The following is a 27,315-nucleotide window of genomic DNA, read 5'->3' as shown; positions in this document are numbered from 1 at the left end:
ATGTGCTGAAGGTGATATGTTGATGGAAAGGGGGCTTGTGAATTTGTAGACCACCAATGATACCCTAGGGTTTTGTGCAAGCAGAGGGTCAGATCTTTGCCTGTCTAGCCAAAGCATGATACTTTTAGGTGACCCTGTGCCCGAACAGGGCCTCCAGATCATTTCGGACACACATCCCTGGGGTTGTTTTCCTTTTTTCATCTTGTTTTCAGATACAATTAAACCAGCGTCTGTGTGCTTAACACAATTGATACAGAAAGCCGAAGGAAAGTTGCATTATGGTATGTGATTTGTAAATTTCTCTCTTTCCCCTCAGGACAAATTTGAGCTCATAGGATCTGTTGTGTATTATTTCTGCAGTATCGCAGCCTCTCCTATCAGCTTTCTTTAGCTTCAATTCCATCGAATCCGTGCCGCTCAACTGCAGGTTTACATATTCTCTTCCTCCAGGGGAAAACACAGAAAAACGGGTGGTAATCGTAACCCCCTCAGAGGGGACCGCCTTTATCCCCATGTTAACCAGAGAGTCGGAAAAAACGGGGCCTTTGAAGTGATCAAATTTAACACCGATCATTCTCCAACCCCAAAACATTAGCAGCGATGACTTTGATACAAAGTGTAACGCTACACTGTTTGATCTGCCTGCATGATACTGGAGTCGAAGTGAAAAAAAATAATTTACAGGACTTTGAAACAAGCCACCTTAAATTAGAACTGACAACTTAAAATAAACACGGACATCTGGGTAATTAAATAAATGAAAGGAGATATTTAATTTACACAAGACTTGAAGGGTGTAAAAACATTATATGTCACTGGAAAAATGCAGTTAATTTCTGAAACTCGTAATTAAATATTAAAAATAAATAATATGGCATCAAATATGGCATTAGCTTAATTTTAACACAATCCACATATTTATAAGCCTCACGTGTAGTTTTATCTCTCTCTTTCTCCCTCCAAGATATATTACAATTGTTTAGCTGCTGGGCGTCAACTAATGTGCTTGCACACACATATCATGCGTTTCATCCGTGAATTATCTGCTTGGCTTGGATAAGATTTGGAAGAGGGAGCTGTTTTTAACAGAGGGGTTCCTCTCAACAGATGAAGCTAGCCTGCGGTCATCATAGCAGAATATATTGAGCACATTATGGATATGAATCCTAGGCCCTAGCCGTACAGCGCAAGGGTCAGCGCTTGGAGGCTCAGAACTGCACACTTCCGCACATCCAAGTCAGAAAGCAATAACGCATTATCTTCCTGTTAACCCGTTGTTCTCTGAACCAGACAGCGCAGACTTAAATGATTACGAGTCTGCCATGCCTCATTATGAATGTATTCATTCAGATTTTGACCATGCACACGACCAAACAAAGAAACCATCCCAGCTTAGATGTGTTTTTAATATTTATATCTTTTTTTTATTTTATGAATAATTGGATCTAAGCAGATTTGGGCGAATTTGTAATTAGTCTAATGATTCATCTTAAGCATAAAAAAAATAAAATGCTAAAAGAGGAAGTTCAACTGCAGTCCAGCCTCCCTATTTAGCCGTGCCTGCCTCGAAATCCTTACAATGCCTCTCTATTCCCTAGCGGAAGGCAAACTTCAATTAATGATGCCGTTCTGTGCTTATTTCTGCGTTTCAAAGGACCACAGCAAAGCAACCAAATCCATTTGTCGTATGAGCGAGAACTCCCAGAGGACTGGTGTGAAAGTACTGGAGGGAAAATGTGCTTGCTGAATCGTCTGTCCTCGTTTTGAACACATTTAAGTTGCGGTCCCGAGTTAAATGCAGTATTAAAGGTACAGCGCACAGTCCGTCTATGCAGCACCCCAAGGACAGCCTGGAGAGGCTCTATAAAAGTCAGCGGTTAATCAAAAAAGCAGGCATGACACCGGCGGAATACCTTTTCATCCTCGTCCTCGTCCTCAGCCACCGACATGTGCTCCTGCAAAAGAAGGAGAAAAGAGATGAGATTGAGACGCACATGGGCAATGGAGCATTTTCTTAACAAACACCTCGTAATGAAACCTTCGCTTGTGTATACACCCCCATTGGGAGAGGCCCTGTTGCCGTAGCAACTGCCTCTCGGGTGACCTCGCACAAAAGGAGGAGGTGAATGAGAGGGGCCTTCCGTGTCACAACCAAGCAATCTCATTTCTTCACAACATAAACACACTCGCGCATGCAAGGAAGGCATTTAATCTGGGCTGTTCAGGTGCCTTGATCACTCTCTATCAAGACATCCCTGACCCTTTCTGCCGATTGAATGTGAGCGCGCCGCTCTGTTTCTGCTAGGCCGAGGGGTGAGCGCGAGGTGATGGAGGCTTTAACATTGGCAGAGAGCGCAGCCCGGCTCCGAGCCTCAGATACGCCACCGAGACAGGCTGGTGGTGCACAAAGAGACCACGCATTCAGAGCGAGGACTCAAATGTAGCTTTTACAACCATTGGAGATGAAGGTCGTTTCAAGTGAGACGGCTGTTAAAACTCACGACCGAGGGTGATTGGAGCTTCTCAGACATCTTAACCTTTGTGAATGTTGAATTTAGAGACAACATTTATCTAATTAGGAAAGGATGACCAATTAATGTCTTTAGAATTGGTGTAAATAGACACACAAATAGTGTTTTGTAAAATGTGCTATAAATTACACCCAATGGCTCTTTGAGTAAAATTCATTTCGAGATGTCAATTGATCATATGCAATGGAACATTCTTAAGCCAGATGAAAAACTTCCAGTGAAAGGTTGGTGTGAATTATATTCAATTTGATGAGGTTCCTTTAGCGCCATTGATAGTGTAATACTATAATCTGAACGTAGTCTGTTTCATAGACCTAAGCATTCATTTCAACCTCAAAAAGAGACAGAAAGACATTTAAATGTACTGCAAGTGTCATGAGGACACAGTAACTGAGCACACATCTACCTGTATAGATACTCTGTCCTTGTTTTAAAGATGTGGAATGACACAGTGCAGTGCTTCTAATTTGGTGTGTGACCAACTTTAAATTCAGCCAGTGTATCGCTGTGCTTGTGAACAAGGCAGATCTTAAATGTAGCAAGTACAGAATGACAAGTCAATGGAAATGCCCTGGCTGGAATCTATTTCTTTCTTTTATTGTATTAGTTAAATAGACAATATAACATAAAGAAATCCAGCCATCTAGTCATTTTATTTTATAAATGAGTCATTATAATATAATGTAATGTAATATAATGCTTATAATAGCTTGTAATGTTATACAGATTGATTCTGAATGCTTGTGCAATGGAAAAAAACCAGCATTATTTGACTGCATGTGTGCTTAATTGAGACTTTTAGTTTATAAATCTTAATTTTAAAGGTTAAAAAAACCCTCTAGTACCTTTTTTGAGATTTTAACAGTGTTAAGCATCAGTTAAGACAACGTTAGCACCTGTCAGCTTTAATTGTGAGGAAAACTGGATAATTTTGAGCTTTTGTCAGCTAATTTCATCTTCCTGGTTTAAAGCCATTTTTGGGGCGGGATCAAAATCTGTGACGTAGCGCTCATCTACCTGTCCTGAGATGACATGTTGATTTCTCATCATTATTCATAGCGGAGTATTCTTATCCTATGGGAAGACCCTGCTGCTTAAGTATTGATAGGAGCACGTGCTTTCCAAAGGCAAGGCAGAACTGCAAGCTGTGATATCGCGTCCACGCACAGCACATAGTATTTAGCCGTTCATAAAGGGTTGTATGTGTTGGTTTCCATGATCCACTGAGTTTGTTGCATGTTTTCCCCCATGATGTTGTCAGGGCTGATACAGCAAAGCTGTTGGTTTGCGGCAACCATTTTTGTCAGGAGAGCTGTATGAGAATTGGAGAATGGCGGACTTTGTCTTTTATCAGTTGAGTTTGTTACCATTCAGACACATCGTCTATCTGAGCTGCCCTGTTCACCCACATTTAAAATCCTCCATATTACCAGCAGGGCTAATGGTTGAAATAGACAGGGCAAGAGACCTGCTGCACTGCTATCCACTGTGTCTACATTCAGACCCAGGGATTCAGGAGGAGAGAAGTCCTCCTCATTTCTAGTGTTTATATAAATATCATTATCATAATGATATTACAAATTGAGGTTATGTGTATATGAAATTACGAAGAACATATATAGCAGAGCATTAAATTACTTACTGTTTATTTCTTTGCGCTTTAACTTTGTAAACTATAAAATCATGGTTCTCCTCACAGTTTGTGTCTCATTTTGTGAGCCAACTGACAGTTGTTTGCTCTCCTCTTTTTCCCTTGCTCTGCTGGCCATGCCCACTCCTCCCTCTGCTTGCAGAGCTCCACGCCCATCATGAAGCATTTTATTTTAATTCTGAGGTAGACTTGAACCGAAAGAGGGGGTTTCATGACCCTTTAATAACAATTTATTAAAACGAAGATTGCAAAAGCATTCTGAATCAATTTATAAAACATTACAAGCTAATATAAACATTATCTCAATACTTAATTCCCAAAATCTTTTTTAGGTGTTGGCGTTTCATTGCACGAGTAATGCATGAGTAAAACTTTACTATACATACAGTATAACACTCTTTTCCTATAATCTCATGAAGCTTTACATTTGATAAGGAAAGACTATGTTGCTGAAAATTCAGCTTTGCCATTAAAGTTAATAGTTTATTTACTGGACTGTTCATAAAAATATACACAATATAGATTTTGTTGTTGTTGCAAACAATTACGTTGTAAAAAACTGATTTCATTATATGATACTTTTGTCTAATGTACATCGTATCATACTTTAGCCTAATGTAGACCGTCTATACATGTCTTAGCATTCTTTGATAGAAGCAGCAAGCTTTAAAACTGATGCTTGTCATTTCTTAAACCTGTGAGTCACTAGCATTGATTCAGACTTATTAAAGGAGGATTTTCTGTGCAGCTGAGTGGGCGACATCACAGCACTCACCAAGTCCTGACTGTAGCTGGCCATGCCTGGTGTGATGTGGAAGTAGTTCCAGCCAATGAGCAGGAGGAGGAAGAGAGGCAGCATGAACAGCTCCCAAAGCCATACTGTCACCAGAAATATCTAAGACAGAGAGAGCATCAAATGGGATGAGAATCACAAACAGTACAGTTGGCAGTGCTGCCCACTCACACACATATGCATTTCCTCTAATATGCATTTATAAAAGTTCTGTTGGAAATGAAAAGACTAAGTAAATCTCATGATAACAAGAAAACTAGTGCATGGTTAAATCCCACAAGATCTTCTAGCACCTCATAAAGCTGTCCGAGCCAGCATCTGTGTGGCGTTGGTTGGTACAGGAGATTTTTATATTCCAAAAAGCCATTTGCATCGATTAACACTGTGCTGCTGGTGTGTAATTTGGATGTGACAGAACGGAGCGTCTGACAGAAGCGGGTTCTGCACATTTGCTCTGATGTACCGCATTTCAAATACTTCCTGAGTGTGTTGCATTCCTGCTGCCTGACCGATAGCACACACATACACAGCCGCTAGAGTGTTTCACCTTAATCCACTACTGAGGGAGACGGCAAACACTCAAGACCCCTGGTAGAAATAAGATGAATAATCCGTCAGAATTCCATAAGAGAAATAGGTGCACAACACCCACAGCACCGCGCAGCATGCTGCTAATTGGACGGCTGAATTTAAACCCAGCTAGCGGCAACTTAATGAGCCTGAGAAATAATAGGATGACATGCACAGGGATGACTGTACATTCGAGGGAACATTATTATAAAAATGCACCGTGCACATTACAATTCAACCAATCTGTAACGTCTACCCTTGAGCAGGTTGGGTATTTATGTCAGCAAGTTTCATCATTGAACTGCAACAAATACCTGATGATTGAATGCAAGAAAAGTATGGACATGCAATATATTATACAATTTATCAAAGATGTATTGTATCTGTTAAGGGTGCTTTCACACTTGGTTCAATTGTCTGGACCGAACCCAAGTTCGATTGTCCCCTCTTGCCACCTTCTCGGCTGGTTTGTGTTCACACCATCTTTTTTCCTTCTGAACACTGGTACGCTTGCGTCATCAAGCTGCTGTTTTGTGTACAGCTGTTGCTAGGTGACGGCCACTGAAGCCACGGAAGCCAAAATGGAAAGACGTATGCACATTGCGGTCTTTCTGCTTTTATTGAATGGCTGCGTCCGAAACCGCCTATTACTCAGTAGGTACTGCAGTTGAATTTGGACGTACTACATCTGCTATTTTGTCAAGGTCACGTGACCTACCTGCGTCAGTTGCGTCGCTTCACTCCCATTCATGAATTCTCTCACGGGGCATTATGGGATAGTGCAGTGTGCATGGGATGCACACTTCAGAATAGAGCTGAAGATCATTTTAGACGGGGTTGGGCCGGGCTCGAGCTTGCGCAGTAAATGAACAGTCATGTGATGCATTTCAGTTAGCGCGAGAAAGTAATCAAACCGTTTGTTACAATATTAAAACCCATCCCTGCAATGGTGAAACAAATGATGACGGAATTTTGCGGAGTGGGAAATGTACAGCAAGCAGCAAGCTGACAGGGAAAATGATGACGTCACTCGCTACATTGAAACCACTATCATGGAAAATGAAATGGATGTACTTGGCTGGTGGAAGATGAACAAACAATCCTACCCAAAACTTGCAAAATTGGCCAGATCAGTAAACCTATGCATCCCGACTGAACACCCTTTCACTGCTGCTGGACGCACGATCAGTGAGCGCAGCACCGTGCTTAAGCCATCTACAGTGGATTCAATAATGTTCCTCCACAAAAACATGTTGCCTAATCTTGGTTAGTACAGGATTTTCTAAATTATAACTAAATATTAAATATATCAAAAATGCACAACATCTGTGTAACACACAAACATATATATGGATGTGAACATAGCCTGTTCACTGACAGTCAAGATTATTCTAAGGATGAGCCTGTGTTATTAGTTTTAGCGGTTGTTATCTGTTGTATTTGGTACAACTCACTTCCACTTGGTACCTGTTACTTTTTAGTAGCACCTTGGCTATTCTAGATCACAGTAAACTAAATGTAGGTTTGTTCCAAAGGTTCCAAGCAAGCCATATTGTTAGCAAAACATAAATATTCTGTGCATGTGCATTTACACACAAGAGGAACTGTGTCTGTCTGCACAATAATAACATAAAATATAAAAAATGAATGATTGTCATATCATTATAAACAAGTGGCTGAATGGAGCAAATCAGATTGTCACATCAGAGCAGTAACTACAGGCTGCACAGCTACACTATACTGTATGTCTGTAATCCCACCCACCTTTAGCGATACTAAAACTGCAGTGGAAATGCAAACTGAGATGAACCATACAGAGTTAAAGGGCACCTATGATGAAAATCTACTTTTGGAAGTTGTTTGGACAGAACTCTCTGTTTGTATAGTGTGTCCACTGTCAGATTGGAATGAAATAAACCTAACAATCTCTTTTTTTAATTTCCTGAAGTTAAATAGGACCCTTAAACAGGAGGTTAAATTGAGGTCCACCGCAATGTGATATAGGAGTGCAGTTGTCCCTGCCCACCAAATTGATTGACAGGCGCCATTTTCTACAATAACATCTATACACTTGTCCACAGAAAAGTTTTTTGGCAAATAAACTGGATTTAAAATATTTGTTACAACTCTCTGTGATTTGGAAGACAGTAAAATCGTTTTGTAATTGTTAACCTCTATAGTCAGTAAATGCTAATATTTTTGTGTGAGGCTCAAAAAGTTTCAATAAACTCCACCCAAATACATGAAATAAATTTACATGGTATTTTTTACTTTATTTCAGCTTCATCTGTGTCTGTGCCTATCACTGACTGCTGTTTATCTGAAGTAACACGGCAGACATGCACGTGTGAACGCTAAGTAAGAAGCAGCAACTCATTTAGATTTAAAGCCACAGGCTACAAAAACAGCTACAATGTATTCAAACAACAAAATAGGCAGATTCTGGAGGCTATAATACATTATCTGATGGGTATTTTGAGCTGAAACTTTACAGATACATTCTGGAGACACCAAAGGCTTATCTTGCATCTTGTAAAAGGGTTAAAATAGGTGCCCTTAAAGCGACTTAAGTGTCAACTAAACATTATTTGCTTTCCTTTTAAGCCTACAGTGTAATCAAATTGTGGTGTCTACACCAAGTAGATCAGAATGAATAAAAGGGATGATAAAATAAAATGTGAACTAAATATTTTATAAATATCAATGATATAAAATGTCGAGAATTCTCATCACAGCTATCCAACATCAAAGTAAATCTGAATCTCACCGTGTTGTTCTTGTTTTATTTCAAGGTCACAACAAAGAGCTTGTACAGTCACACCTACACAGAACAACTGGCTTGCATTTACACGGCACGCCGGAGGCTTGTTAGAGACAATATGTTTGACTTAAGTTAGACAGGGCCTGCAGGCCTTACTTTAGCTTTAGTACAGTACCAGCATGTTCCTGTCATATCAGCCAGTGGCCAGACACAGTGCTCTGGGGGCCAGTCTACCTACTGCCACTCCCATGAGTGCTTCACTTTCACACATGCCTGCACGCACACACACACACACAAACACACAGCCACCAGGGATGCAAGAGTCGTGCTTAATGCACAGAGCACTTGGACAACAACCCCCGCAGGCACAACAACAACAGTGCACACATCTGGGTCTTTCTTTAATAATTCATTACAAATTTTGTCACCATCGAAGGAGATGCTGAAACTCTTTACATCCTTATTCAATTAGATTCCAGCTGAAAAGAGGTTTGTTGCTGGTGAAGGTTGAATATGAACGGTGTCCTGCTGTAGTCACTTCCACTTTTGGGACCCCACGCCGAGAGGCCCGCCTTCATCCTGACCCTCAGATAAACTCTCAGAGCTTATCAACAGGTTAGCTGTCATGAGTGATACCTTCCGAAGGAGTCCAGGTAGAAAGAGAAATGAAGAAAAAAGCCTGCGACAACCCAGCAGGAATGTTGAACCTGCTTGGCCTGCCTGCAGAAGCTTCTACATTAACTACTAAAGTCTAATTGCCTGGTCCCTGTCTTCCCATGCGCGTCAGCAGTAGGAGACCATTCATTTAAAGCCTGGGAGGCTAGAGAGAGAATCTGTCACAGGTATTCATAATCGTCCACTAATGCAAATTTCCGCTCGAATGCTTGCAGGCTTGGTGGACAAGATAAAAGCGCGTGGAAATACAGTAAAATGTCTAAAATGAAGCATCTAAATGACTGGATAAACAAAACCTGTCAGAGATTTCTTCGTTTCATCCATAACTGTGGATGTGGAAGTGTGCTGGATTTACAGGCCTGCTAATAAAACAGAGCAGTGAACATCTGGAAAAGTCTTTCCTATTTTAGTATGAAGGCGGCGTCCGGTTAGAAGTCTAATAAGCAGAGTTAGCATGCTACTCAAATACTGCAGTGCTACTGCTAAACGCACTCGACTAATTCTCTGCTAAGTGGTATGTGTTTTATTAGTGCAGTGATTAAAGGGAAGGGAGGACAAAGTAAAGCCTGACAGACTTTAGAGTCAATTTACTGGTTACTAAAGAAGAAATCCAGCTGCACGCTAGTGTTCCTTTCAGACGCACTGATGTTTTACTGCTTGTTAAGTGCATTAAGTGCTAATAGCATTTGCTCATATTTTCTACAGCCACAGAACTATGTAGCAGTCAACTTCTTTAGGTCATGATTTTAGAGCATGACATGGCCGTGCCCTCCAGAGGAGGGCAACATAGAGCACAAGATTTAAACCAGGACCTTATGAATTTTAATAAATGTCTATAAAGTTATTCAGTTTTATTTTAATTTGTGTGTTGCATGTCTATTTTAATTACAAAAAACTTAGTTTATTATTATTATTATTATTATTATTATTATTATTATTATTATTATTATTATTATTATAACACTTTGAAATGCAGAACATACAGATTACTTTTTTATAGGTTTTTAAATGGTTTAATATTGTGTATATGTAATATTTATTTGATTATGGACTCAGTAATAATTTATATATATGAAGAGTTCAGATGCAAAACCTCTAAATGCAGTCTGAAATTTCTATCGAAAATGAACATTTTTTTCAGCCTCCTTTGTTTATGTTGAGATATTTCACTTTAAAGACTAAAAGGACTTATTCTTTGCTATGAAAGTGATATTATTGAACATACTGTACACACAAGAGCCTGACAAAAATGCTCATTTCAGACGAAAATTTCAGACGGCATTTAGAGTTTTTGCATCTAAACTCTTTTATATATATATATTCAATTCTGTCTGTGTTTTCAACTTAATATATGCACATTAGGCCTCTTCTCATTTATAAATATAGGCAATGTTGGGTTGCAATGTTTTTGATAATATTTACAGAGTGCAATTGTCTACTTGAGCTTATTTAGTGAGCAAAGTGAGTATATTAAGCTTGTTTTGTCAGAGTAAGTTGCTTGTTTTTCTAGAGCTGGTAACAATGAGCCGTGAATTTGGGTTGAGCTGCATTCTAAAATCTTCTAATATAACATTATTTCAAATTCACAACGAAGCAAAACACACAATACAAACACAAAGGCTACTGCATCCTTGTCCATTGTGTCTTTCAGAAAGAACAATCTCATTTTTAAAAATGCAGGTGTGATAGATTTTGGATTCAAATTGTCAGTTTATAAACTTACAGTTTTGAACACGTTATTGGTGCTTTAGAACAGTATTTTGGGGAACCATATACTTTATGCTCAACCCACTTTTGATCTCAAAATGGGAAAAAAAATGATAATAACAATTGTGTTGTCTGTGTTGGTCACATACATTTTTACAAATAGCAGGTAATGAGCTCCCAGGGTTTTTCTTTTGTTCTAATTTTTACAAAAAAATTCAGATAAAAAACTCTTAAGTAAACTGTTGAGTAAAATTCTAAATCAGAAGATCCTATTATGCAATTCAAAAGTATAAATGAAGATGAAAAACATCTGTTATAAATTGTCATCAGCAATTACTACAGAATGTCACCTAATGTACTGTGCATACTGTACATAGTATTTAAAGGGATAATTTACCCAAAAATGAAAATTCTGTAATCACAACAGAGTTGTCACCCTTTACTTGTTCAAAACTATTTTGTGTTTCTTTCTTCTATTAAACACCAAATAAGTGATTTTTAAAAATGCTGGTTGCTTGGACACATTGAATTCCACTTTATTTATTTTTTACTATAGAAATCTATAAGTCCCAGCAACCAGCATACTTCAAAGTATCTTACTTTGTGTTCAACAGTTGAAAGAACCCTATTAATGTTTAAAACCATGAGGGAGAGTAAATGGTGAGGTAATTTTCATTTCTGGGTGAATCTAGCACACATTCTGCTGCTGTGTACACCAAAAAAATGAGTGTCCAAGGAGGCAAATATCATTTTAAATGACACAAAGTAAGAGTGGTATTTGAGTGGTCCAGGTGATGGAGGACTACCAGAACACAGGTTAAGAACCACCGGACGGATTTGCTAATATGATTGCACTAAATGTATTTCTGCGGCCTCTCTAGATGCTCCCCTGGCCAGAGGAATTCCTATACCTAATAATAAAGCACTCAGCGATTAAAAGTGTGAATAAAATAAGTGGTGGAGCTGAAGCCAGGCTGGCATCAGTGCACCACCCACGCTCTCCAGGGAGGAGGAGAGCAGAGCCACGGCACCAACAAAAGGACAAAGACGCCCTCACTAAGAGTTTATACAATCCTGCAAATTGATTAAACAGCAGAGGGGTGGAGAGAGGCTACCAAATCAGACTACTTACTGACAGACTAAACACAAGTGCTGTGGAGGGCTGGAAAAAACACTTCACGGCTACTGCTAAACATAAACACGCATCACTGTGGGAGTACAATAACCTTCATCCATCTGAATTTCAGAGTCAGAAAATGTATACACATACTGTATATATACATATGTTAGAGGAGGGTCCAACAGTTTAAGAGCACTAAGGAAAATACCTACAGTATAATTTGCATTTGTCTGTTTGCCGATTATTTCATTAGCAGCAGCACTTGAGCTGCATGAACTCATGAAGCATGTCATGATTAAAAAAATATATGTATTGGACCCAACCAATTCTACAAACTATTTTCATGATTTTATATATATATATATATATATATATATATATATATATATATATATATATATATATATATATATATATATATACATACATACACACTTACCGGCCACTTTATTAGGTACACCTTACTAGTACCGGGTTGGAGCTCCTTTTGCCTTCAGAACTGCCTTAATCCTTTGTGGCATAGATTCAACAAGGTGCTGGCAATATTCCTCAGAGATTTTGGTCCATATTGACATGGCCATTTTTTGTACAGTGAACTCATTGTCATGTTCAAGAAACCAGTCTAAGATGGTGCGTGCTTTGACATTGGTGCCTTATCTTGGTGGTCATAAAGGAATGGACATTGTCAGCAACAATACTCAGGTATGCTGTGGTGTTGACACAATGCTTAATTGGAACTAATGGGGCCAAAATTGTGCTAAGAAAATCCCCCACACCCTTTCACCACCACCACCAGCCTGAACGGTTGATACAAGAAAGGATGGATCCGTGTTTTCATGTTGTTGATGCCAAATTCTGACCCTACCATCTGAATGTTGCAGCAGAAATCAAGACTCATTAAACCAGGCAACATTTTTCCAATCTTCTATTGTCCAATTTTGGTGAGCCTGTGCGAATTGTAGCCTTAGCTTCCTGTTCTTAGTTGACAGGAGTGGCACCCGGTGTGGTCTTCTGCTGCTGCTGTAGCCCATCCGCCTCAAGGTTCGACATGTTGTGTGTTCAGTGATGCTCATTTGCATACCTCGTAAAGAGTGGTTATTTGAGTTACTGTTGCCTTTCTATCAGCTGGAACCAGTCTGGCCATTCTCCTCTGACCTGTGGCATCAACAAGGCATTTGTGCCACCAGAAATACCGCTAACTGGATATTTCCTCTTTTTCAGACCATTCTCTGTAAGCCCCAGAGATGGTTGTGTATGAAAATCCCAGTAGGTCAGCAGTTTCTGAAATACCAGCCCGTCTGGCACCAACAACCATGCCACGTTCAAAGTCACTTAAACCACCTTTGTTCCTCATTCTGATGCTTGGTTTGAGCTGCAGCAGCTCGTCTTTCTTATCTCTTCTCAAGTTGGTATTGTGTTGTCAAAAAATTAATGTAACCATGACATATTATGTCATATTATGACCTCAAACTTCAACATATTCAAATGATTGATATTACACATTTGCCTTTGATTCCTATGTTTTTAGTACTCTACTGGACCCCACTGAATATTACCTACAGTGCTTCATGTACACAAAACAACACACTAGCTAAAATAACCCAGATTGTTTAATGAGAGATTAGCTTAACTATAAGATTTTCATAAGACCAACAGAAATCCATTTGGCATGTTGATGAACGCAAGGACACACTAAGCAGGGATCATATCCTTTAAATGTGGTATTTGAATCTGATGCAGTCATGACTCTATCAATACTTCAAAACTGGGTGTCAGAGAATTAGCAATATAACGCCGGACATATTGGACCGCATATAAAAAATGCACAAGAGCCATTACAAACCCAAACCAAATAACTAAACAAGTCTCAGTGGGCTCGACTTTGTAGCAATTTAGATTTGAGGCAAATGAATAAGATATTAACCGATCTCTTCAATGACAGCTGAACAAATTTTTTAAGAAGCACTTTACACGCTTAACTTTGATATGCTACTTGGTGCATTAACATTTCAGATTTGTGCGTTTTGACAGGGGGAAATCTATTATGTGCGCGTATCCTCTCAGAGCAAGTGAGCACTAACTAAACCATGAGGGGAAGTTTGAGTCTCTCTTGTGTCCCTCTCATGCATTTATCTTGTGCAGCAGCGAGACGCAAACAACGGCAGCAGTGCCAGCCTGCCTTATGAGGGTCAGACGAAGGGCTGTGGATGGATGCCAGATTACATGAACGTATCTGTGCGAATCTAACAAGGCTGACTATTGGCTGCAGGCTTAATGCGGATGTGCGTGTGTGTGTTTGCGAGAGCCGATGAAACCGGGGAACTTTAATGCGAACAGAGGATCCTTACAGCGTTGCCACACTTTTTCCCTCTTTCACTGGCTTCTTTCCAAGGTGAAATAAAGGGCGATGCGAGTAACCTACATTGGTGTCTTGATTAAAATTGTGAAAAACGACACAACGTTTAAAGCAAATCAAAGGATCCGCTGGCTGCTATAGTCGTCGATGTCGTATGCAATGCGTTAGAGAGACAAAAGAGGAGAGATGGAGATACGTGGGGATGATTGTGTCTTTGACAACTGTGGTAAATGTATGGCAATGAGACATGTTAAGTTGTCATAATGAAGACTGTTGGTATTCAAAACTGTGTAAATGGCGTGGGAGAGACGAGGTGTGAATATTTCAAAATAATGCATTTATATGCAACATTATGTTTGGTATTGGCCAATATGCACATTCACAGAGGCTTTCATAATTGAAAAGGGTGTAAAAACATGTTAGCAAAGGGGCATTCATCAACAAATCTTTTAATTCGTGAGACTATTATTGAAATATCATCTACGTTTCTCATCATTTATCTTTGGTTGGATTTCAATACATATTCTGATCAAAGAACGTTTACGTACATGCAGAAAATTGGGCTATTGAAAATACAGTTGAAGTCAAAATTATTAGCCCCCCTGAATTATTAACCCTCCTGTTTATGTTTTCCCCCAATTTCTGTTTAACCGAGAGAAGATTTTTCTCAACACATTTCTAAACATAATAGTTTTAATAACTCATTTTTAATAACTGATTTATTTTATCTTTTCCATGATGTCAGTAAATTATATTTTACTAGATATTTTAAGACACTTCTTACAGCTTAAAGTGACATTTAAAGGCTTAACTAGGTTAATTAGGCAGGTTAGGGTAATTAGGCAAGTTATTGTGTATTGATGGTTTGTTCTGTAGACTATCAGAAAAAATAATTTTGACCTTAAAATAGTTTTTAAAAAAATTAAAACTGCTTTTATTCTAGCTGAAATAAAACAAATAAGACTTTCTCAAGAAGAAAAAATATTATCAGACATACTTTGAAAATTTCCTTGCTCTGTTAAACATCATTCATTCATTCATTCAATTTCTTTTCGGCTTAGTCCCTTTATTAATCCGGGGTCTCCACAGCAGAATGAACCGTCAACTTATCCAGCACATTTTTTATACAGCTTATGTCCTTCCAGCTGCAACCCATCTCTGGGAAACATCCATACACACTCATTCACACACATCCACTATGGACAATTTAGTCTACCCAATTTGTTAAACATCATTTGGGAAATACTTAAAAAAGAAAAAAAATTCAAAGGAGCTAATAATTCTGATTTCAACTGTATAACATTTGAACTGACCTAAACATCACTTCATTTATGTTGCTGAATTAAATCTAATGATAAAAATAATCATAAAATGACAGTAAAATTATTTATTTTTCCAAACACTAATTTAAATAATTATAAAATAAAATGTCTATATTATCTTTATTCATCAATTTGTGCAAGTCGCAAAAAAAACATTTAAAATAAAGTGTTTTTATAATTAAAACTTTTGAAAGTTAATTTATATTCATTTACTTTTTCAAATAAATACACATTAAAAAGTTTTGTTATGCTATATTTTGCTAGCTAATGAATTCAATTAAAGCATCTAATTTGCTCAAATGTGAACGCATCTTAAGCTACAATGATGACCGCTATAATTAAATGATACCAAAATATTCTCATCTGGCATCTAACATGCGCAATTTCTTATAAATGATCGACGACGATTAAGAAATTAAGACAATTACGTTTCTCTAAAATAGATATGCACTGTTGCGCTTGTTGGAACGTGATCCTGCAGTCTACGAACGCATGTTTGTGATTCTGGACAACAGCAGCTCATGTCCTTATCAGCGGAGCGGTGGAGTGGACCATGAGCCCAGAGGGAGAGATAAAGTCTCTCTGTCAGCGGCGGCGTCGGGGCCAGTGTACAGAGCCCTGTGGTGCCTGTCAGCGGCTGGCACAGCGACCCCACCCCGCCGCACCGGCCACCAGTGTTTAATCCATGTTGGGAGCGTTAACATTCAGCGACCTCGCGGGTGACAGATCTGCCATGCGAGCTTCTCCCCCAGGGATGCCGGCACCCCGAGTGTCAGCTCCACTCACCAAAGCTCAAACTCGCATACGGGCACATGCGTCACGCCAGCCGAGCGCTGCCCGGGGAGAGTCGTCCTCTGTGACTATGGAGGTGGAGCGGTCATTACGGCACGCAAACGCACACCGACATGTGCATCAGGGTTAAAGACGGAGCATGTTTGTTCGGCGGCAGTAATAGGCAAAAGAAACGCAAGCTGTTTATGCTAAATCATGTTTACGCACAGATGGAAGGAGAATATTAAGGATATGTACAAATGATGCAAAGCAAACAATGAATATGTAAACAAGCAACGGTGAAACGCTCTAAAAGGAATAAGCGGATGGTTGGAGCTGTCAACGGTGCTTCTGTCAGCGTGAAGGATAAGAGGGATGTGAAGCGGGGTCAAGGCAGATTGGGCGTTGAGCCCCAGGAGCGCCATGATGACACGGAGCATACACATCTCAATAACAACACTGACACTGTCAAATCTCCAGCCATCACCGCACTGTTAGCGGCCGCTCAAATACAGCCCTTTAATTATTAATCCCTTCCTCCAGAGTTTCAGGAAGAGCCCGCGCACATATATCACTATCAAGGATTCGCCCTCCTGTCATATTCACGGCACAAACTCCCTGACAGTTTCCTAAAGCCCACTAGGCTCACAGCAGGACACACACACATACACACACACATGCAGAGGATCGTTTCTATAGCTGTCCAGGGAAACTTTCCGAGTGAAGTGAAAAGGTGATGGACAAAGAAAAGCCAAATCCAACAGATCTAAGAGTAGCACTGTCAGTCATTTCAGATGTTTAAATGAATCAAGGGCACAGTATGTTCATTCAAATTAAACTGATACAGTGTAATTGCAGCTTACTTAAAGGCATAGTTTAGCCAAAAATGAAAATGTACTCACCATTTACTCAACCCCAAGATGTTTCAAACTCTTCCTTTCTTTCTTTCTTTCTTTCTTTCTTTCTTTCTTTCTAAACAATATCTTTCTAGAATGTTGGTATGGGTGTTGTTGTTGGTCCTCAATGAGTTCCATAGCTCAAAAGTAGTATTTTCCCTATTGTGGAAGTCAATAAGGATCAACAATAGTTGAGTTAACAAAGTTCTTCAAAATATCACGTCTTGTGCTCATAACAATAATAAACTCTTACAGTTTTTGGTATAGTGGAGGGTGAGTAAATTGTGACACAATTGCCATTTTTAGGGTGAACTATTCATTTAAGTAAACTTAGTTTAAACATGATTAATTTAGTCTTTTGGGAAAAAAAAAAACTTAATTGTTTACTCTCCCTAATCTTCTTCCAAACTTGTTTTCTTTTTTCTGTGCAGCATAAAAGAAAATGCAGGTGAACCAAAACTGTTTGGTTAACTAAATGTTTCAAAATATTCATATGCCAATGTTATTTTTGAAAAATTAGGGTCTATCATATAAGCCAAATGATCTAAAAGTGTGAAATTAAATAAAAAAAATTGCTTTGCAGAATTCTGATTGGTCAATTGTGCCAATGTACAGCAAAATGTCTCAAATTCCTGACCACCCTGTTTGGGTTTTACAGTATATTAAGATTGGCAGAAAATTACTGAGCAGACAAAACCCAGCAAACGATTTTGTGTTAAATAGATGTCTAATAGACCTCTAAACGTAGACAGCTTGGCTAAACTTGAGCTGTCAGTGAAAATCTAATAGACATCTAAGAATAGCCCAAAACTAGACCAGTTATGAAATAGACTGATTAGACAAACTTTATATGTGTAGTCATTCATTTCTGTTTATTTGATGACTAGTTTTGGCCTATTCTTAGACGTCTATTAGATTTTCACTAACAGGCCAAATTTACCCTTGTTTTAGCCAAGACGACTATGTTTAGACATCTATTAGATATCTTTTAAAAACAAAAAATGCTTGCTGGGAATAATTGTAAAATTTAAGAACACAATAAATAGCTTTTGCTATGTCCATATCCATATTTGCATTAATACAGGCTCATCATTGGTCTACAATTCTATGGCAAGTCTGTCTTTGTTCACACAGAAAGTGTGATCAATCTGCACCTAATTGTTTGCCTACATACACATTAAGACAAATGCCAGCCATCATCTTTGGTTCCTTTTTACTGTCTGTCTCCATGCTGTTAAGTCGCAAGGTCAAGGTAAAACAGTTCAACCCTTCCTTTGAGAATGAGCTGACTATGACCTTGCTCAAATTACATTAAATATATAAAATCTAAATAAAATAACAAATGTTAAATTACAGTAATATACCGTAAATCAACGGTTGTTAAATTACAGAAATGTACCGTAAAATATCGGCTGTTAAATTACAGAAATTAACCGTAAAATAACAGATTGTAAATTACAGAAATTTACCTAAAAATAACCACTGTGAAATTACAGAAATTTACAGTAAAATAATGAACGTTAAAATACAGAAATTTACCATAAAATAATAATCGTTAAATTACAGAAATTTACCGTAAAACAACGGTCTCTAAATTACAGCAATGTATCCATAAAATTACAGATGGTAAATTACAGAAATTTGCCGTAAAACAACAGCTGCTAAATTACAGAAATTTAACCATAACCTAACAGATGTTAAATGACAGAAATTTACCATAAAATAGCAGCCTTTATATTATAGAATTTTACCGTAAAACAATGGCTATAACACGTTAATTTACAGAAATTTACCGTAAAAAACGGACGTTAGATTTTTTTTTACAGTGTATATATAACTTTTAATATAAATATAAAAGCAGAAACATGAAAGGCAATGGAAGAAAACCCCCCAATTGCAGAAGACTATTGCGTTGTCCTGAGCACATTGAATGAGTTAACTGGACTAACAAATCAGGTTGTGGAATTGTTGATAATCAGACTAATCCTGGCTGCTTTAGTAAGCCAGTTAATGGCTCAGACCGTGCCCGTCACTTTATAGTGCTCCCTGAGGAACCTGCGCAGACCCCGTCGTGCTATCATGAGATGCTGGCCATTCTGCTAGACAGAGACGGAAAGAGAGAGAATGAGAGAGAGTGAACGCTCCGTCACAGCTGCCAACTGTGTTTACAGCTGCACGGCATCAAACATTCATCAGATGCCATCTTTACAGTCTGTGATGTGAAGCAATCAGCATTTCACAGCCTGTCAAATGATGTCGAAACCGCTTGCTACCTGGCAGTGTCAAAAAGGGATACAAACCCCCCTAAAATCTTAAACACAATCACGCACACACAAGCCCACGTGCAGGTTTTCCTTTCTAGTCCAGACTACTGACAGACGAAGCAAGCTCATATGTTAAAATATTAATTCTACTTAAATACTTAAAACACTCTAATGACAGCAAAGCAGCAAACCAGCTTTCAAGTGTAAATAATCTCTTTTTTCTCCTCACCCTTCGATCTCTTTCATCTCTAGTGAAAATGCTGGAAACTACGGAGTTCAGAGGCAGCAAATTTGGCCGCTTAATGCCTGGCTGGCTAATGCTCATTTAGCCTGTGCTGGAAACTTTTTGGAGTCTGTTTGCTCTGTGTAATGCGCTGTAAGAAATTACTTTGCTTAATGCCTTCCATCAGAATTGTCATCGGCCTGCTCTCGACTAATACCTGTTCTCCTCATCGGCCCATCAGAGCGAGTTTGTGTGTGTTTGACAGTGCTGTAGCTCCATCTACAGGCCAAAGTGAGACTTGCAGAAGAACTCTGGGTGACCCCTCTGCAGTCTCTCCACTGATGTATGCCACATTCATCTTTCTCAGTCCAAGTGCAAGCCACATCTAAAAAAGTGCTATTTTATAAAGATTGTATCTGTCACAGCCCTCTTCTTGGACTTGCTGTAGTTGTTAAGTGCTGTTTCTAGGCTTATTACTGTCGCATAAACAAGCAATAAAAAAATATTCAGCAATGTATGTACTGTAAGCCCTCTGTCTGGTTATGAGAGCACTGCTGCATGCTTTTGAGGGATATATGCAAAGGTTTTCCCTAAATGCTTATGCAAATAAATATGTTGCTGATGAGATGAGTTATAAAGCTGTGCCTCGGGTGGACATGCTCTGGTTTTAAATTATCTCACAAAATTTGGAAAAACAACAACTATCTGTTATGGATGCAGATGAAATATGAGTTTCAAGCATTTAAATAATGTGTAATACAGATTTTTTTCTAATTAAATAATAGTTTATACTGTCTATATACTGTACAGGGTTTCTGCAGGTTTCTTCAAATTAAATTAAGACTCTTTTAAGACTCTTTTTAGACCATTATGAATTCAATTTTAGACTTAAACAGGGCTAAACACTAAGGATTTTTTTAATGACTCAGTTACTTCTGTAAATAGTTTTTATATTAATGGAAGATCATGTAAAAAAACGTGTTGCTTTAGTTTTCTTTCCCTGATTTGGGATTTTAATTTGGAGAATTTGCTGTAAAAATGTCTAACAGCTGTTCTGAATTTTGAGATTGATTATTGGTGATTGGTTGTTGGACAGATTGTGTAGCTTTACTTGGACATAGGGAAATTAAGACCTGTTTAAAATTATTTAAGACCTACACAACTATATTTCAATGAATTTATGACTTTTAAGGCCTAAAATACAGTTGAAGTCAGAATTATTAGCCCCCCTGAATTATTAGACCCCTTGTTTATTTTTTTTACCCAATTTCTGTTTAACGGAGAGAAGATTTTTTCAACGCATTTCTAAACATAATAGTTTTATTAACTCATTTCTAATAAATAAGTAAATAATATTTGACTAGATATTTTTTAAGACACTTCCATACAGCTTAAAGTGACATTTAAAGGCTTAATTAGGTTAATAAGGTTAACTAGGCAGGTTAAGGTAATTAGGCAAGTTATTGTCTAATGATGGTTCGTTCTGTAGACTATTGAAAAAAAAAATTAGCTTAAAGAGGCTAATCATTTTGACCTTAATATGGTTCATAAAAAAAATTTCCGTGCTCTGTTAAATATATTTTGGAAATATTAAAAAAAGAAAAAAAAAAATTTAAAGGGCGCAAATAATTCTGACTTTAACTGTGTGTGTATATGTTTATACAGTTGAAGTTAGAATTAAATATTTCCCAAATGATGTTTAACAGAGCAAGGAAATTTCTCTGTTCACAGTATGTCTGATAATACTTTTTTTCTTCTGGACAAAGTCTTATTTGTTTTATTTAGGCTAGAATAAAAGTATTTAAAAAAAATTTAAAAAAACATTTTAGTCAAAATTATTAGTCCCTAAGTTTTTTTTTTTCCAACAGTCTACAAAACAAACCATCGTTATACAATAACTTATAACCCTAACTTGCTTAGGGTTAACCCTAATTAACCTAGTTAAATGTCACTTTAAGCTGTATAGAAGAGTCTTGAAAAATATCTAGTAAAATATTATTTACTGTCATCATGGCAAAGATAAAATAAATCAGTTATTAGAGATGAGTTATTAAAACTATTATGTTTAGAAATGTGTTGAAAAAAAAAAAATCTTCACTCCGTTAAACAGAAAATGGCGAAAAAACAAACGAGGAGGGGGGCTAATAATTCTGACTACTTCAACAGTATATATATATATATACAGTATATATATATACAGTATATATATATATATATATATATATATATATATATATATATATACTGTATATATATATATATATACTGTTGAAGTAGTCAGAATTATTAGCCCCCCTCCTCGTTTGTTTTTTCGCCATTTTCTGTTTAACGGAGTGAAGATTTTTTTTTTTTCAACACATTTCTAAACATAATAGTTTTAATAACTCATCTCTAATAACTGATTTATTTTATCTTTGCCATGATGACAAAACACATTATTTGTAGATATTAAAAAGCTAAGTAGAATAATTGAATCATATAATTTTAAATAAAATTTTGTAGGACGATTTAATTTGTATATTTAATTAATAGTGAGTATAAATAAATAAATAAAAAATAATTAAAAAATAAATAAATAAATGTAGAGTATATTTAATTAATAAGGCCAGAATAAGTATCTTTCATTTTTCATCTTTTTCATTAATGGAACAACTTAATATTATTTTCCTGAAAAGACAAATAAACATTAAAGTTGGCAAATTACTTATATTTAATATGTTTTACATGAATATACAATTATATTGTAAATTAAATTTGTATGTGGACACAAAAATAGGGGATATAAAATGTTATAGTTTATAGAGTGTATAATAAATAACTAAATATACTTAAATTGTTTGTTTAGAAGTAGTGCTATATGGCTTGGTGTTAAATGATTTTAATTATGCATAACTTACTGTTAATAGTATACCCAGCAAATAATTTTGTGTTTAACAGACATCTAAACGTAGTCAGCTTGGCTAAAACAAGACTAAACTTGTGCTGTCAGTGAAAATCCAATAGACATCTAAGAATAGCCCAAAACTAGACCAGTCATGAAATAGACAGATTAGACAGACTTTACATGAGTAGTCATTCATTTCTGTTTATTTGATGACTGGTCTAGTTTTGGCCTATTCTTTTAGCCAAGACGACTTGGCTATAGTTTTAGCCAAGGCGACTAGTTTAGACATCTATTAGACATCTATTAGACATCTTTTAAAAACAAAAAATGCTTGGGTACTTTTAAAATAAAATTGAATAGCTTGAGTTGTGATATATTTATGATTTTTTTTAGAAAGTTAAGTAAATGTATCTTATTTTATTGGGATTTTTAAATGCTCATAGTCAATTGAGTCAAAAAAAAAAGATAAAGTTAGTTATATTCTTGGTGACTTCCTTCTTTTCTCTCTTTCTTTTCGAAGGCTATGTGATTTTAAACATCCTACAGGAAGCCATCCAGACATAAAAAGGGCAAAATCAACTAGGGACTCGACAGGTGCACTTACTGCATGCATGCTATAAACATAACTTGTTAAAAGTGTCTCCCTCCTTCAGAGGTGCCATCAGAGTAACAAAGAAGCAACTATTATACAATCTAGGAAAGTTTTGTGCATATACACGCGCATGCACAAAGCAGATGATATTCAAACTAAAACACATGCACCCACACACAGATATTTCCCACTCTGCACAGATGAAAGCTGTGTTTTGCGCGAGGGAGCGTGTAGATGCAGGTCGAGGTGGCGACCTCTGGGATTTCCAGCACTGGGGTGGGAGTGTGTTCCGGGAACAGGCGCTGTCTATTCAACCTACAGACCTGGACAAAGAAACCGCAGCACCGCAAGTGCATTAGAAGTTGCGTAAAGTGTAAAAGCTAAAGGACAGAGACTCCACTGGCTCTATGAATAATGTATTGTAATGTATTTTAAATATATGTTTGTAAAGTAAATAGTATCCTCTCTCCGCCGGCTACTTTGTGCGCTGCTGTACATCCCAAGTATACAGGCCTACATTATAAATTAAACGGCTGACATGACTACCATGACATGGAAAGCACAGTCTCCTCTAATTATGCTCTTCTTAGAGGCAAGCATCTGTCAATGTCTGCCTCCGTTGCCTTATTACCACAGCGTGCAGATATACATGCATACAAAGAGAGACAGATATGTGTTTGTTAACCTTTGAGGGTTGCACACTGTTTTATATACAGTACACTGTGCAATGTATGTACGGTAATTAAACATCATCACAGAATGATAGCATGGGATTCATCTTGCAACTATAAAAGCTCATAGATTCATCTCCGTAGTGTGTTTCTTAAGGCTGGTGGATTTACGCCAGTGCCCTATTTTCATTTTTCCATGCCATGCTCTGAATGCAGTGGCGCAGAAACGGACCACATGCTAGTGGAGATGAGATGATAGTCTTTGAGGTAAATGATAGGACTGGCAACAGGACGTCCCACGCCTCTTCCCAACCTGTGTGCTCAGGTGAAGGTGTGCGCACACCTCCAGCGACTTCCCTTCAGGGGGCACGAGAGACTGCAGATTACACTGTGGCTCCAAGAAAGCCTCTAAAAATAACTGCTTGACTTGTGTGTTATAGAATGGCTAATATTTGGCTACAATAAAGCACAGCACTTACAGAGAATAGACTGGAAAAGCTTAATCCTTCAAGATTATTATTTTTTTCTTTTGTTGATAATGTGCAATAATAGTTTACGTTACATTTCTAGTATTTAAAGTAACAGTATATATATATATATATATATATATATATATATATATATATATATATATATATGACTAATCATATACTAAAGTAATACAGTATGATGACTAAATGACTAACAATTAGACTCTTATTGTCGACAGCATCAAGAATAAAAGGTTTGTCATCAAATATACCAATTGTCGAGTAGTGACCTATTGTAGGGGCTTGCAATATTATGATATGACTGATCCATCTCTGTAGCACTGGGTTATGCAGCCGACCCGAATCCTATTGCAGTAGAAGAACACTGCTGTCCTGCATTCATACTGCACTTTTATCGAATTGAAATTTAGTTTTAAATTCCTACAGTGAAAACAGGGTGTTTGCGGGGTATTAAAAGTTGATAAATCAATTATGAAAAAATTAAGCCCCTTAAAAGTCTTAATCGCGTTTTTACGAGGTTTTAAAGTTTGTTCAAGCATTGTTCAAAGTGTTTGACTGCAAAAAAGCATAAACATATTTATTTTCCTCCTTATATTTACAACGACGTTCTCGATCTATGCAATTGATTTGGGCTGGGGCGCGTCCGGCCAAGCTCCTCCGTCCGGGTGATGTCATGTAATTTGCGACAAACACAGGAAGGTGATGTGTCGCTCTCCACATGTAGCGAAACCATAAAGCGAGACGGCAAAATGAGAAAATGTAAGTTTGAAGAAAGACGAGTTTAAGCAGTGGCTTTGTTCAAGCTTGGTTTCTTCCGAGCTTATCTGAGTTCTGTTGTGTGGTTGTCTCCATTGATTTATTTAACTACAACTGTTTATTAGCAACTGTTAATTAAGTCAAAGGTTGAAGCTGATTAGAACTTGAAGTAGCGATGATAAAATATTCTGAGATGGTATTTCACATATTCTGTTGTTAGTTAGGCCCATTCTGCTTCAGTATTAAGAAATGTGAAATTTCTTTAAATTGTATAGATGTATTATCAACTTTATTTGGATATATTTGGACAGCACGATTTTGAAAAATTTGACTGTCATATTTTGTTTTCTCTGCAGTATATATTGTGATATATATTGATGTTTCACCAGATGACTTAAATAACTTTTTCTTGGCAAATACTTTAGATTGATTGGGAGGATTTTATAGGAAAGTGAAATATAACATGTATTTTTATGTAATTTATTATTTACATGTAAGAAACAAAATGCAGTTATAAATGAACACAATATAGCAATAGAGCAAGAAATAAATAGTAATTTACAGTTTTCTGCGGAGAGTCTAACAGTATTCGGTTACAGAAATTGAATAATCTAATGTAAATCTTCATCTTACAAATTGTTCAATAAAATGAATCTTTTTGCTATATTAAAATGCTTTAAACTCTCTTAAATTGCTTACATAGTCACGGGCCTTGAAAACACATGCAGATGACAAATTTCCACTCTATTATGCTTAAATTCTGCAAAGTCTCCACAAATGTCATGTGTTTTGACCTGTGGTTCCTGGTCATCTTTACTCCCAACTCAACATTGCATATCTTGCCATGTGACTATTGCGGGGACACACACTGTGATATCGATGCTCAAATGATATATTGCCCTAATATATATATATATATATATATATATATATATATATATATATATATATATATATATATATATATATATATATATATATATATATATACACATACACACACACACACATACATACATACAGTTGAAGTTAGAGTAATTAGCTCCCTTTGAATTATTATTTTTTTTTTTTATATTTCCCAAATGTCTAGTATATCTAGAATATATCTAGTCAAATATTATCTACTGTCATCATGGTAAAGTTAAAATAAATCAGTTATTAGAAATGAGTTATTAAAACTATTATGTTTAGAAATGTGTTGAAAAAATATTTTATCAAAAAAAAATTTATTAAAAAAAATAAACAGGGGGGCTAATATTTCTGACTTCAACTGTATGTATATATATATATATATATATATATATATATATATATATATATATATATATATATATATATATATATATATATACACACTGATAATCATTTTAAATAATCGTGATTACAATTATTATCAATATTATGATTTGTCCCATAATCCAGCAGCCCTGCTAAATAGTGAAGGTTGAAACTAATAAACCATTTAAGAGTTAACCTTAAAATTATAATAAACATAAAAAATGAAAATGTACTCATGGCTTAAGTTTCATTCTGTTTAAAGTTTCTAAAAAATAAATAAATAAAATAAAGCTTCTTTTTTCATCTATAGTAGAAAGAAAATACAATGCCAACCAGTTTCCAATGCTGTGTTCAATAGAAGAAACAAAAATTGAGATTTTTGGGTAAGTAGCTCTTTTTACTATCAATAGAATCCAAACTTACTACTATACTATGACTGGCGTCATGGATTTCATGCACGAATAGAGGCCACTTCAAGTAGTATATACTTTATATTCAATGCATTAGATAAAATTTAGCGAATATCTCACTTTGAATTAAACTTGAATGATTTAAAAACATCTATGTTTTTCATATATGGCGTAAACATAATGGCACTATGGGACAGAAGTAGTTTGTTCCAAACAAAGTGGCGCCCAAAGAGCTTGCACTAAGATCAGCAGAATGTAGTGGAGTTCACTCCCCATATAACATTGACCAATAATTACTAAACACGCCCTTTTTGTGTGTTTAAAAACTCTTAAAACTTTGTCCAAAACAGTTGTGTAACAAGCAGATTACAGTTCATTTGTGCTTTGTCGCACGTTTTAAACACTTTTTTGCCAATTTTTAATTAGCAGGAAATTATTAGAACCTTAAATGACTTCAACCCATACAGTATCTCTCCAACTGGACCAGAGCATACACCATGATCTCTGTTCTACTTTTTTTCCTCATTTATTACCTTTAATTAGCAATAAATAATGTTTACTAGTATCAGGGCATGGCTTGAGCAACATTTAAA

At 36.7% G+C, this 27,315-nt stretch overlaps 1 protein-coding gene across 2 annotated transcripts in view; it reads right to left on the bottom strand.

The window, feature by feature from the left end:
- The window catches only part of mctp2a (multiple C2 domains, transmembrane 2a), an 89,211-nt gene that overhangs the window by 14,364 nt on the left and 47,532 nt on the right, over window positions 1-27,315 (bottom strand). For both annotated transcript variants that reach the window (XM_056478395.1, XM_056478396.1), the window contains 2 exons: window positions 4,958-5,077; window positions 1,914-1,955 (listed from right to left, as the gene is read on the bottom strand). In XM_056478395.1, the coding sequence (XP_056334370.1) occupies window positions 1,914-1,955; window positions 4,958-5,077 (162 nt within the window). The remainder of the gene's footprint in view (window positions 1-1,913; window positions 1,956-4,957; window positions 5,078-27,315) is intronic.

The sequence above is a fragment of the Danio aesculapii genome, chromosome 18, assembly GCF_903798145.1.
Source record: "Danio aesculapii chromosome 18, fDanAes4.1, whole genome shotgun sequence".
NCBI classification, from domain to species: domain Eukaryota; kingdom Metazoa; phylum Chordata; class Actinopteri; order Cypriniformes; family Danionidae; genus Danio; species Danio aesculapii.
The sequence above is the reverse complement of the archived record's forward strand: the minus strand, read 5'-3'. Positions and strand labels throughout refer to the sequence as shown.